The 15025-nt window shown below is 38.3% G+C and overlaps 2 protein-coding genes across 3 annotated transcripts in view; one reads left to right on the plus strand and one right to left on the minus strand.

Annotated features, from left to right (window-relative positions):
* The first annotated feature begins 1747 nt into the window (after positions 1–1747).
* On the plus strand, positions 1748–3458 carry LOC130053586 (uncharacterized). Its single transcript, XM_056160935.1, has 2 exons — positions 1748–2485; positions 3450–3458. Exons 1-2 carry the CDS (start codon positions 1748–1750, stop codon positions 3456–3458), a joined length of 747 nt encoding a protein of 248 aa, XP_056016910.1.
* Positions 3459–11999: 8541 nt separating this feature from the next.
* LOC125673831 (ribosomal biogenesis protein LAS1L-like) overlaps positions 12000–15025 on the minus strand; it is a 30061-nt gene continuing 27035 nt past the window's right edge. For both annotated transcript variants that reach the window (XM_048910665.2, XM_056158126.1), the window contains exons 11-14: positions 14860–14993; positions 14357–14467; positions 13194–13347; positions 12000–12197 (exon numbers count right to left, since the gene is read on the minus strand). In XM_048910665.2, coding sequence (XP_048766622.2) covers positions 12110–12197; positions 13194–13347; positions 14357–14467; positions 14860–14993 — 487 coding nt within the window. In that variant the 3' untranslated portion in view covers positions 12000–12109. The remainder of the gene's footprint in view (positions 12198–13193; positions 13348–14356; positions 14468–14859; positions 14994–15025) is intronic.

The raw sequence follows: 15025 nt of genomic DNA on the forward strand, positions 1-15025 counted from the left end.
GGGGTTCAGATTGATGTGGGGTGTCATTATACAGTTCAGTCTCATGACTGGTCCTCAGCTTTTCAAAATTTATACATGTATAGACAAAACCGAATGACACCGTCTACTTCTTAGGTAAGGGTTTATTTACCTCACTTTGGTAAAGGCAGGGTATTTAAGTTCAGGTCTGCTTGTATCTCTGTCAGCTGCATATCTGTAGTTTTCTGGAAAAGTATTGGGACAGACCAGAGAGTCTTAATGTTTCATAGAGAGCTACAGATCTGCAGCTAGTATGACTGTTTGCTTGGTTTCTAGATGACATACCATTTCAGCTCAGGTGAGCTAAAAGCACTCAATCTGGTCCATTTTCAATCAAACTTTGCACAAAGTATCCTGTAATGAAGGATCCTGGCTGGACCACACTCTTCAAAGGAGAGATTATAAGAATTATATACAATGGATGTTTTAAAATCTTCTCGAGAACCGCATGGCCAATTTCAGTCATACTAGTCACAAAGTGTCCTTAGGTGATGGGGATTTAAATCTTCAAATGAAGGGCCACCCTACAGGCCTTATCGGTCACCTGAGTGCTAGTTAAAAGTATCACTAGTCCTACAGGCCTTATCGGTCACCTGAGTACTAGTTAAAAGTATCACTAGTCCTATGGGCCTTATCGGTCACTTGAGTACTAGTTAAAAGTATCACTAGTCCTACAGGTCTTATCGGTCATCTGAGTGCTAGTTAAAAGTATCACTAGTCCTACATGCCTTATCAGTCATCTGAGTGCTAGTTAAAAGTATCACTAGTCCTACATGCCTTATCAGTCATCTGAGTACTAGTTAGAAGTATCACTAGTCCCACGGGCTAAAAATCTAGAAAAAAAATGTGTTCTGAATATCTAAGCTAAATTCTAATATTTAGCAACAGCATAAAACAAGATGTGTTCTTAGAACTTCAATGCCCTCAAAGGTGGATATACTGATGAAAGGCTTTACATAATATGATACGAGGGCGAGTCAATAAGTAACCAGCCTATCCCATTCCCGATTGACCGAAACGGTCATGATTTTCATGCCTTGCTTCAATACATGTTTTATACCTGGGTACAAAATTGCACGCGTATCGAGTCATTCTTTGATAAGAGATTGAATGTCAAACATGGCTAGTGATGCAAAGGCATGCTTTTCATCTAAAGTTGAATACCATGCTATAATTCGGTACTTGTATTTAAAAAGTAAAACAGGCAAGGAAATGCACGGCGTGTTAGCCGATGTTTATGGGTCTTCTGCACCATCTTGTGCTAAGGTTAAATTCTTGGTAGGGGAATTCAAATGCGGTAGAACGTCGCTAGAAGATGAAGCCAGGTCTGGAAGCCCACTGGATGCCACTGACGAAGAAATGTGTAAGAAAGTTCGGGATCTGGTATACTCTGATAGGCGAATTCAGGTGGGAGAAATAGCGCAGACACTAGGCACTTCACATGGTAGCGTTTCAACAATCTTGCATGATTGTTTAGGTATGCGCAAGCTAACAGCCCGTTGGGTCCATAAATCCCCTAGTGATGAAGAAATGGCAATCAGAGCATCAGTATGCAGCACCTTGTTGAAGCGTTATAGGTCAAAAGCTGATTTTATTTTGCGTCTGGTGACTGTAGATGAGACTTGGGTTCATCATTATGAGCCAGAAAATAAAGCTCAGATTCGTCAGTGGGTAGGGCCTGGGTCCCGAGGCCAAAGAAGTTCAAGACGCAGCCTCTGCTGGCAAGGTGATGACCTCAGTATCAGACGCAGCCTCTGCTGGCAAGGTGATGACCTCAGTATCAGACGCAGCCTCTGCTGGCAAGGTGATGACCTCAGTATCAGACGCAGCCTCTGCTGGCAAGGTGATGACCTCAGTATCAGACGCAGCCTCTGCTGGCAAGGTGATGACCTCAGTATCAGACGCAGCCTCTGCTGGCAAGGTGATGACCTCAGTATCAGACGCAGCCTCTGCTGGCAAGGTGATGACCTCAGTATCAGACGCAGCCTCTGCTGGCAAGGTGATGACCTCAGTATCAGACGCAGCCTCTGCTGGCAAGGTGATGACCTCAGTATCAGACGCAGCCTCTGCTGGCAAGGTGATGACCTCAGTATCAGACGCAGCCTCTGCTGGCAAGGTGATGACCTCAGTATCAGACGCAGCCTCTGCTGGCAAGGTGATGACCTCAGTATCAGACGCAGCCTCTGCTGGCAAGGTGATGACCTCAGTATCAGACGCAGCCTCTGCTGGCAAGGTGATGACCTCAGTATCAGACGCAGCCTCTGCTGGCAAGGTGATGACCTCAGTATCAGACGCAGCCTCTGCTGGCAAGGTGATGACCTCAGTATCAGACGCAGCCTCTGCTGGCAAGGTGATGACCTCAGTATCAGACGCAGCCTCTGCTGGCAAGGTGATGACCTCAGTATCAGACGCAGCCTCTGCTGGCAAGGTGATGACCTCAGTATCAGACGCAGCCTCTGCTGGCAAGGTGATGACCTCAGTATTTTGGAAAGCAAAAGGCGTTATTATGTTGGACTTTTTACCCAAGAGAAGTACAATAACTGGAGTGTACTATGCAAACTTGCTAGACCAGCTGAGAACCGCCATCCGTGAAAAACGCCGAGGTAAACTCTCTAAAGGTGTTTTGCTTGCAACAGGAAAACGCGAGAGACCTCACTTGCAAAGTTGCATTGGATGCTGTAGAGCGAAACGGGTGTGAATTAATACCACATCCTGCCTATTCCACTGACCTAGCTCCTAGCGACTTCTTCCTATTCCCAAACTTGAGAAAGAATATCCATGAACGTCATTTCTGGTCTGACGAAGAAGTCGTGACGTCAGTTGAGGAGTGGGTCAATGGAAAGGACCCTGACTTTTTCAGTTCTGGGGTGATGGCACTTGAACACCGTTGGTCTAAGTGCATCACATTAGAGGGCAATTACATCGAAAAGAAGAGGTGGATCTCAATCGGAAATAAGTTAGGCTGGTTACTTATTGACTCGCCCTCGTAATGTATCACTAATTTGGACCCACCCTAAAGTCAAAACCCCGGGGTTGCTGTATCAGTAAACTTAAAGAAGTCCTTCAAATGATAAAGACAATAATCAGTATAATTTTGACTCCACCCTGAAACCAAACCCATGACCCCTAGGATCATGAAATTTACAATTTTGGTAAAGGACTACCTACTCGTTCTAAATATCCATTTAGTTTCAATGGCATTAAAAGGAATATCATTTACGTGTTTTGCACATATACACTATATATACATGTACCAAGTCTGACCCCGCCCTGGAGTCAGAACCTCTACCCCAGGGATCATGAAATTTACACTTTTGGCAGAGGCCTTTCTGCTCTATATCATTATGCTTTTAGTTTTTCTTAACGATATGTAGTAGTAGAGAAGACTTTGAAAATTAGTAAATTTTTGGCTGTTTTTTGCTCTGCCCCAGGAGTTCTGAAAGTTACAATTTATGTCCTTGTCCCAAAGACGTTTCATACCCTTGAAAGGAATTGCAATAGTAATTATCAAGAAGTTAAGAATGCTCTATTGTAAACACATTTATTAACTGACCATTTTGACCCCCACCCTGATACCAAAACCCCTACCCCTGGGATCATCAAATTTACAATTTTGGTAAAAGACTACCTGTTCTTTCTAAATATCTATTTAGTATCAATAGCACTAAAGAAGATGTTATTTAAGTGTTTTACATATAGACGCTATATACCAGGTTTGGCCCCGCCGTGAGGTCAGAACCTCTATTCCGGGGATCATGAAATTTACAATTTTGGTAGAGGCCTTCCTGCTCTACATCATGATGCATTTAGTTTTTCTTACACATGTCGTTCTAAAAAAAAAAATTTAAAAATTGGTTATTTTTTGCTCAGGGGTGCAGAAAACCTAAAATTTACAATTGATGCCCCCCTTGTCCCAGTGATGCTTCATACCAAATTTGACAAGAATTGGAATGGTAGTTATCAAGGAGAAGTTAAAAATGCTCATGCAGTTGTTAACGCACGACGGACAACAGCATATACTGTAGATCAAATGATGACCTATGGGATATGAGAATGAGCTCGAGGCCACGGAGGCTGAAAGATGTTGGAGGAACCAATTTTTAAAAAATCTTCTCCGACACAGCACGACTACAAAATTAACGTCTGTTACATAAAAGCATTCTCACGTAGATTCAGCTCATTTCAAATTGTTTCACCAATGTGCTTACATCGTTTTGTAAGCAATTGAGTTTGAACCATATCGGGGTTTATTTTTTCTTGAAAATGGACCAAATGTGGCACTCCTGGTGAGGATTATAAGGGAATCTGTACAGATATTCTACCCTTCCAATGTCTAAGAGGGTAAAATAATTATATGAATAAATTTTTAAAATGTATTCAAATAGTCCATCCCCTGGGTTATGACTGAAACACAAAGGGATGTAGTCTTTAAAAATCCCAGGAACACAAAAGCTATACTGTATCAATGAGGATGCATTTTAAAATCTTCATGATGAGCATATTTATATTGAACGACCACTTTTGATTTCAAGCTCGTTCCACGTTTCCATTTCGGATCAACGTTTATATAGTTATATTGAACCGTGGAGTTAATTTGAGCATTGTGGTCCATTGGCCTCTTGTTTGTGTTAATGCCACAACACCCCCCCCCCACCCTCATATTTACAGACTGAATAGCAATCTGTGCTGAATCATCTTCGGATTACATGCATGTATTGTTATATTTTTTCACTAGAGATTCTGAGTCACTCACAGACAGAAGCCGAGGAACTACGTACTTTTCCTACGTATGCCACAAAAACTTTCTTCAATGGATCGAGTATTTTTATTTATTTACCACAATTGCCAAGTAACATTCCACTATTTTTGACAAAAAATTTAAGTTAAAAGTAAAAAAAAAAATCATTAGGAGATTTTGTACATATGTTTTTCAGTGATTTTTATTAACTCACCTGAGCCGAAGGCTCAATTGAGCTTTGTCCGTTGTCTGTCAGCGACGTCGTCGTACTGATTTCACATTTTCATCTTCTCCAGAACCACCGGGCCCAAAGCATCCTTGGGTGAAGGGGATTCAAGTTTATTTAAATGAAGAGCCATGCTCCCTTCAAAGGGGAGATACTCTAAACATGCAAAATTAGGTTGGGGCCATTTAAAAATCTTCTCAAGAACGACTAGTACTGGGCCAGAAAAGCTGAAATTTACATGATAGTTTCCTGACATAGTTGGGATTCAAGTTTGTTAAAATCATGAACCCTAGTGGTAGGATGGGGCCACAAAAGGGGATCAAATTTTACAAGCGAATATATAGGAAAAACCTTTTAAAATCTTCTCAAGAACCACCTGGTCATATGAATAGAGATTGAAGTGAAAGCTTCCCAATTTATAGTAGATTCAAACTTGTTCAGATTATGGCCCCTGAGGGTAGGGTGGGGCCACAAAAGGGAGTCAAAGTTTTACATGCTGATATACAAGAAAATCTTCTCCAGAACCAATTTCAATCAACCTTGGAACATATCATCCTTAGGTGAAGGGGATTTAAGTTTCTTCATATGAAGGGCCATGCCTCCTTCAAAGGGGAGATAATCACAAAAATGCAAAAAGAGGAAGGGTTCATTTCAAAATCTTCTTCTCAAGAACCACCAGGCCAGGAGAGCTGAAATTTACATGAATGCTTCCTGACAAAGTGGAGATGCAAGTTTGTATAAATCATGACCCCTGGGGTTAGGAAGGGGCCTCAGTATGGGGTCAAATTTTACATGCAAATGTATAGGGAACAAACTTGACACAAAGCATCCTTAGATGAAATTTGTTAACATGAAAGGTCATATCCGTCTACAAGGGTATATGATAATTGATGAATTTGTAGTAAAGTTTAATAATTAAGTTTGGTAATTAATGAATTTTCAGTCGTTACCTTTGAAAAGTATTTTTCTGAACCAAGCTCATAGTTTTGCTCAAGCTTAATTGTTTCTTGCTAGGAACTGCTGCTCAGGTGAGCGATGTGGCACATGGGCCTCTTTTTCAAGTTTCAGGTCTAATTTAGATGCTCACATTTTAGGTCACCTGAGTAAACTCAGGTGACCTATTGCAATTGGTTTTCGTCCGTTAACAATTAAACATTTTGAACTTCTTAATAACTACCAGTCCAATTCTTTTCAAATTTGGTATGAAGCATCATTGGGACAAGGGGGACATAAATTGTAGATTTCAGGACTCCAGTATCCCTGTGGCCCTAGGGGCGGGGCAAAAACTGCCCAAGATTGACCAATTTTCAAAAATCTTCTTCTCAAGAACCACACACATGTAAGAAAAACTAAATGCATAGTGATGTAGAGCAGGAAGGCCTCTACCGAAATTGTAAATTTCATGATCCCCGGGGTAGGGGTTCTGACCCCAGGGTGGGGCCAAACTTGTTATATAGTGTTTATGTGGAAAACACTTAAATTACATCTTCTTTAATGCTATTGATACTAAATTGAAAGTAAATAGATATTTAGGAAGAACAGGTAGTCCTTTACCAAAATTATTAATTTGATTATTCCAGGGGTAGGGGTTTTGGTATCAGGGTGGGGCCAAAATGTTCAGTTATTAAATGTGTGAGCAATAGACATTTTTAATTTCTTGATAACTATCATTCAAATTCTTTTCAAATTTGGTATGAAACATATTTGCAACAAGGGGAACATAGATTGTAAATTTCAGGATTCCTGCACCCGTGGGGTGGGGCAAAAACTGCCCAATATTGACCAATTTTCAAAAATCTCCTTCTCAAGAACCACACACATGTAAGAAAAACTAAATGCATAGTGATGTAAAGCAGGAAGGCCTCTACCAAAATTGTAAATTTCATGATCCCCGGGGTAGGGGTTCTGACCCTAGGGCGGGGCCAAACTTGTTATATAGTGTTTATGTGGAAAACACTTAAATTACATCTTCTTTAATGCTATTGATACTAAATTGAAAGTAAATAGATATTTAGGAAGAACAGGTAGTCCTTTACCAAAATTATTAATTTGATTATTCCAGGGGTAGGGGTTTTGGTATCAGGGTGGGGCCAAAATGTTCAGTTATTAAATGTGTGAACAATAGACATTTTTAACTTCTTCTTGATAATAATCATTCAAATTTGGTATGAAACATATTTGCAACAAGGGGAACATAAATTGTAAATTTCAGGATTCCTGCACCCGTGGGGCCTTAAGGGCAGGGCAAAAACTGCCCAATTTTCAAAAATCTCCTTCTCAAGAATCACACACATGTAAGAAAAACTAAATGCATAGTGATGTAGAGCAGGAAGGCCTCTACCAAAATTATAAATTTCATGATCCCCGGGGTAGGGGTTCTGACCCCAGGGTGGGGCCAAACTTGTTATATAGTGTTCATGTGTAAAACACTTAAATAACATTTTCTTTAGTGCTTTTGATACTAAATTGAAACTAAATGGATAGAGCAGGTAGTCTTTTACCAAAATTATACATTTGATTTTCCCCAGAGTAAGGGTTTTGACCCCAGGGTGGGGCCAGACTTAGTATGTATAGTATTTATGTGTAAGTTTGCTGATACTGAATAAAATCTAAATGCATACTTAGAAATAGCAGAAAAGGATGTACAAAAAATGGTGAATTTCACAACCTAGGCCTTGGTTATGACTTTAGGATGAGTCCAAATTAGTCATATATTTTGATGCTTTAATATTAATACACCTATTATTTAAAACCTTTCATCAGTGTATGCACTTTTGAGGGCAGTGAAGTTTTAAGAAAACTTCTTGTTCTATACTGTTGCTGAACATTAGAATTTAGTTTAGATATTCAGGAAATTTTTTCTAGATTTCATAGCCCATGGAAGTAGTGATACTTTTTCACTTAGTATTCAGGTGACCGATAAGGCCTGTGGGCCTCTTGTTTCTTTACATGTACATTAGACCTACAGTATATCAAATGGGCAAAAAAGAAGCTTTATTGTGCTTTTATAGATTTTAAGGCAACATTGGACAATGTATGGAGGATGGGAATGTGGAAGAAAATGTTAAAGTATGGAATCTCAGGGAAATGTTTCAAAATTATTTTTAACATGAACAATGAAAGTAAATCTCGGATCAAATTTTATGCGGTAATGCATGTTTAAACCTGTTTGCATGTAATGTTGGCATGAGACAGGGTGAAAATCTAGCTCTCACCTTTTCTTCATTTGTGTCAACAAACAGGAGACAGTTTGAGTTTAAAATATATTATGCATATTCCAACATATATACAGCATATCACATATGTATACAACTGGTAGACAATGATACAAAATAAAATATTTGGCGAGAGGGCAAACCCAGCTATGCAAGATACATGAAAGCATCTGACCCATGTGGCACGCTAGAGTTCCACCTGAGCAAAACAGTGAGGTACGCTATTCTGCCAAGTGGTAGTATGCTGCATGTTCGGATGTTGAGCTCAACAACCCAGTGAGTATGTGATGTTTGAGGTGTCAAACAGGTACTGCATTAACCAGGAGTTGAGCTGAGAAAGAGGTCGAGGTCATGTTGGTGGAGAGCCAGCTGGCATACTCCGCAACTCAGTGAGTATGAGAGTTTGAGGTGTCAAACCGATAACTCATGAGCTTTGTGCTGACATTAGCGTATAGTGAAGCAAATGACCTGACTGCTGAAACGGCACGGAGTCCGATTCCTGAGAATTTTGGGGTAAACTTCTTGCATGTTGAGCTACAACATGCAAGAAATTGCCGATCCCTGAGAATAGCTGAATCCTGTATCTTGCATACCAGGTATGCCTATAGAGATGACATAAAGGAACAAGGTGAGAGGAGGGGAGGAGGCGGATAATGTGAACAAAGATCAAGTGACGCTAAAACAATAGACGACTATTTATATTGACCAATCAGGAGACAGAATTTATGTAAAACCAGGACGGTGGAATTGTAAGTTCCGGGGCTCTGTGCTGACACAAACTTTGTTTAAGCAAGCATAAACATTAACTATTCTTATATCATATAGAACAATTCCTATCTTTAAATGTTGTCAATGGGCTTCCATGTACTACAAATGCTTGAACTAATACAGGTATATGTAATATTGTAAGCAGACGACACGGTATTTGTTGCTGAATCAAAAAATGAATTACTAACATATTTTGATTCTTTTTTTATCATACTTTAATATCTGAAAATTCAGGTAAACATTGATAAAATTAAAATCATGATTTTTTTCCAGAGGTCGCTCTGTTAATGAAAAGTTCAAAACTTTTATTTTGAAGGAGGGATCGATGTTGAAATTGTAAACCATTTTAAATATTTGGGTGTATTTTATCAAGAACTGGCATCTTTTATAGGAATGAAAAAATATATATCAAACACTCACACATAGTCATTAAGGCAATTTATGTATTCCATATTAAACAAAGGCATGATCTTATAGTCTCTCAATAGAAACTGGATTATCTGTCATGTCAAACAAAGGTTGAAAAATCAGTTTATTCAAGACAGTGTATCTAAATGTAACGAATCTTCTAAAAGGCATAACTTAAAGATTTCTTACAAACCTTACTTTTCAATGTCAAGAATATATGTTTTCACTGAAATATTTCAATGCATAAACAACACAATATTAACCATGTTTAGAACTCCTTATTGAAATGGGAAGGTGGCTAGATATGGATCGAAATCAAAGAAAATGCAACATAAGCAACTCTGATATTGGAGATGGGATGCATTATATTCTTATTTGTCCTGCTTTGAATGATATTAGGCGATATTATATACCAGATATATTTCATATTAGACCTAATGTTATCAAATTTCATAATCTATTAGCATCCAAAAATGAAGAATTATACTTTTAAAATTGTGTAAATACATATACAATTAATTACCGAGAGAGTAAATCCTCCGGGTTAAATGTATAAAGTCTATTACTGTACTTATTTATCATAAAGATTGCAATATACATTTATATGAATTACTTGTGCATGTATGCATGAATATTGTTTTTGAATGCATGTTTAATATATTCTCTATGTTGTGTAAATAGCGAATGAGAAAAATAAAATGTAGAAACTTGAAAAAAACTTGGTACATTATATAATTAAGAAACTGAATTGATTTCTAAAATGTTTAAGTGTCATGGTATGTAAATAAAGCAAACACGAATATCATTATTTAGATTTTATTTCAATGAATTGCAGAAACCAAAGGTGCTTCAGAAAGTGGTTACATGTATGTGTCAAATATAGAATGGAATGCTATTAATCTCCGATCTGTGTCACGTGATAACACCATATTATTTGCAAGACTGATTATGCGGTGTCTGCAACACCGACAATCTTATCCAATGTAAATTAATAAGGAATCATTTTACCGAGTACTCCAGCAAATTTTAAAGAATACATGTACGGTATATTTCCTTTACAAAAGTAATCGAGATGTCACCAGCTGCCACAAATTTAGGCATGTGCTGCACAGTGCATGACGCTCAGGACTATAGCAGGAGAGATTTTATCATGGCAATGCCTGTCGCGACGTGGGACCTAGGTTTTCAAGGTCGTCCAAAAGACCCGTGACCTTATTGCCCAACTAACTGGTAACGGAACAGTCATGACCCATTTTTATGTCTTAGTTTTTCTGAAATTTTTAAAATATTGCAAATCTGCCATTACACATGTAGAAGCTTTTGAATTAGCGAATCTTGTTATAGTCTGTGAGAAGGAATTCGGTAAGTCACTTTCACAAATTTAGAATTCAAAAGGGTCAAGTAAGAGATTAGACACGCAGCATTCATTTAGGATACCCTTCCAATTTTTAGAAACCTTTTCATGATCGTTTCTTGATTTACATGTAACAGACACAATTTTGATGATTGTGTAAAATATATGTTTATCGCGATAATGCCAAACCGATATCAGATGAAGTCACGAAATTTCTCCAATATATCTTGCTTGAGAATTTTAAAATTCTTGTTATAGGTTGTGAATTTCTCATTTATCTAATATTCTGAAAACTTAATATCAAACAAAATGTTATATTATATAGATCAAGGGGGGGGGGGGGGGGGGGTAGGTAACTGCTAATGCAGGTTATGCATTGTCTTTTGTCAATGTATGTGACCTACATCTGCTTAACAACGAAAGAAAGCATTTTATTTTTAACTAAGATTTGAACAACTTTCCTATGGATGTGTAGTGTCATTTTCCATCATATTTGATATAGAACTTCTGTAAGTTAAGGGGAACTAAAATTGTGAATTTCATGGCCAATTGGCACCTTTGGGCCCCAAAAGGTGGGTTTAATCCTTAACAAGAACACCGGAAATGGTACATAATATGACCGACACAAGCTTATGTCAGGTGTTTTTCTTAGCCAAGCTTTGTAGAACTTTATTTAAGGTAGTATTATGAAGCTATGACTTACTTTCTTTTGCATCATATTAAAAGGTCCTAGCTTAACAAGAGGCCCATGGGCCACATCACTCACCTTGGCTCATATTTAAAAATTTTTCCTATTCACATGTAAAACTTTGATCCCTAGTATTGTGGGCCCAACCTACTCCCAGGGGCCATGATTTTTACAAAATTGAATCTGCACTATGTCATGAAGCTTTCATGTTAATGTAAACTTCCCTGGCCAGTGATTTTTCAGAAGATTTTTAATGATTTTCCCTATATATTTATATGTAAAATTTTGATCCTCTATTGTCGCCTCATCTTACTCCTGGGGGTCATGATTTTAACAAACTTGAATCTGCACTATGTCAGAAAGCTTTCATGCAAATTTCCACTTTCCTGGCCCAGTAGTTTTTGAGAAGATTTTTAAAGATTTTCCCTATAAATTCAATCGTTTAGAAAAAATTAATACCTTGTTAGATGGCGCTGTGCATTGAAGAGCAGTTGTACCCTACTCAGGTGACCTTTAAGGCCCATAGGCCTCTTGTGTTACAAAAATTCAATAATATGTTTATGAAACAATAACAAACTCAGTTATGTACATAACAAAACCATGAAACTGAATTTAATGAGCAACAAATATTCATCAAAGTTAGCAACAATCACTTTGGCATTGTGGGGTAAAATAAAGATCAGTCTTCGGACTTCTACATTAAGCCCATTGTCTGTTTGATTATGTTCATTTCTTCACCTGTCCACGTTTTTATGGCCACATTACTGACGCTGTCTTCATCACTGAAAACAAATAACCACAATTATGTACAAAAGAACTTTTCCCACATTTCCTTGATCTTTAGACAAAGAGCTTGGGTTTGATATTTTGCTTAGTTTCTGAGTAAGTAATAGGTATAAATCTGAAAGTAACTTTGTCTTGCACGCCATTGAATCCCGACAAATACACAAACAAAACAAGAGGTACTGTGAGCAATGCTCACTAAGAATACCCCCCGCTTACCCCAATCTCCCAAAGGGTGTTGGTAATAGGTATAAACTACCTCTTTTCTGAATGTAAAAAACAAATGGCTTGACAAACCTTGGGTATTCTCGTTTGTAGGGAGAAATGGATTATCTAGGAACACAGCATCTCCATGCGATGAAAAAAGCTGTTAAAGAATTTAAATGGAAACCATATTGCTACTTTGATGTCCAGTGCGCGTGACCTTTGACCGTTTGACCCCAAAATCGATAGGGAACATCTTCATCCCATGGGTAGTCCATATGTATGATATGGTGACTGTAGGTGGAAAAGATAACGCTTTAGAGCCTGGAAACCATATTGCTACTTTGATGTCCAGTGCACTTGACCTTTGACATTTTGACCCCAAAATCGATAGGGAACATCTTCATCCCATGGGTAGTCCATATGTATGATATGGTGACTGTAGGTGGAAAGGATAACGCTTTAGAGCCCGGAAACCATATTGCTACTTCGATGTCCAGTGCGCTTGACCTTTGACCTTTTGACCCCAAAATCGATAGGGAACATCTTCATCCCATGGGTAGTCCATATATATGATATGGTAGGTGGAAAGCATAATGCTTTAGAGGCCGGAAACCATTGGGTCTACAGATGGACGGGCGGACAGATGGACAACCCGATTCCAGTATACCCCTCCCCCATAACTTGTTGCGGGGGGTATAAAAATTCAACTGTCCAATCTCCTTATAAACCATCAGCAAATGGGTTTGACTCTAATTAATAACAAAATATAGTCATTGAAAATAACTTACAAATCTACACCAGAGATGGAAATGAGATCATCTTGACATAGAGAATCCTCCTCTTCCATGTTCTCATCATCAGAGTCATCAAGTTTGACAGGAATTATCTCCCCTGGGAACATATTCTGAGAACCAACAGGGATCCGTTCCCAGTTCATAATATCTAAAAAGGATATGGAGAATTATTGATATGTGAATAAAAACTTTATCCAGGTCAACCTAGCTTGATTTATAAAATAAACCACACATTTTCAAATATCAGCACACACAGTTGATTACTGTAGTTTCAATGTAATCTAAAAGTGAGGTGTTTCATCACTGGTTCCCCTTCAGTGGTTCCCCTTAAAGTATTTTCTAATTTGATCTCCATTAAATACCTTGATCACTCACTCACAGGGACTGTTAAATACCTTGATATCTCACCCACAGGGACTGTTAAAAACCTTGATATCTCACCCACAGGGACTGTTAAATACCTTGATATCTCACCCACAGGGACTGTTAAATTCCTTGATATCTCACCCACAGGGACTATTAAATACTATGATATCTCACCCACAGGGATAGTTAAATACCATGATATCTCACCCACAGGGATAGTTAAATACCTTAAAAACTCGCCCAAAGGGACCGTTAAATACCTTGATCACTCACTCACTCACAGGGACCATTAAATACCTTGATATCTCACCCACAGGGACAGTTAAATACTTGATCTCTCACCCACAGGGACTGTTAAAAAACTTGATACCTCACCAACAGGGACTGTTAAATTCTTTGCTATCTCACTCACAGAGACCGTTAAATACCTTGATACCCAACTCACAGGGACTGGTAAAGAGCTTGATCTCTCACCCTCAGGGACTGTTCAATATCTTGATATCTCACCCACAGTAACTGTTGAATACCATGATATCTCACCCACAGTAACTGTTGAATACCATGATATCTCACCCACAGGGACCATTAACTACCTTGATATCTCACCCACGAGGACTGTTAAATACCTTGATATCTCACCCACAGGGACTGTTAAAAACCTTGATATCTCACCCATGGGGACTGTTAAAAACCTTGATATCTCACCCATGGGGACTGTTAAATACTTTGACCTCTCACCCACGGGGACTGTTAAATACCTTGATATCTCACCCACAAGGACCGTTATATACCTTGATCTCTCACCCACGGGGACTGGTTAAACTGTTGTGCTCTATGCTGCATCTCTCCATCCTGGGGCAAATTGTCGTCAGTGGCAACATCTACCACCGAATCACCCACGTCTGCCATAAAAATACTTAGTCTAGTTATCAAATACCAAGATTATGCATAAATCACATAAAAAATACTTAGTCTAGTTATCAAATACCAAGAAAATGCATAAATTACATAAAAATACTTAGTCTAGTTATCAAATACCAAGAAAATGCATAAATCACATAAAAATACTTAGTCTAGTTATCAAATACCAAGAAAATGCACAAATCACATAAAAAATACTTAGCCTAGTTATCAAATACCAAGAAAATGCATAAATTACATTTTGTAAATATATTCAGTTGTGTGATAATGTTGACAAGACAATTTTCTGTTATATCTTTTAGTTTGATAGCTTAAGTGTTGATTTTTCTGACCAATTGAATGATAGAGAAATTTGTCCTTAAAAAAATTCCACCTAAAATGGAGTGAACTGGTCCTAAACCGACAGTGGAATCATTCTTCACAGACTTTCCACACATAATATCCAAAAGTTTCCAGATTTTCTTTTGTGTGGCCGAGGGAATTGGTGGTGTTTGTAAGGGAAGCAATCTGCAAGAACAGAAAATAATGAATCCACTGAA

The sequence above is a fragment of the Ostrea edulis genome, chromosome 3 (genome assembly GCF_947568905.1).
Source record: "Ostrea edulis chromosome 3, xbOstEdul1.1, whole genome shotgun sequence".
Taxonomy (NCBI): domain Eukaryota; kingdom Metazoa; phylum Mollusca; class Bivalvia; order Ostreida; family Ostreidae; genus Ostrea; species Ostrea edulis.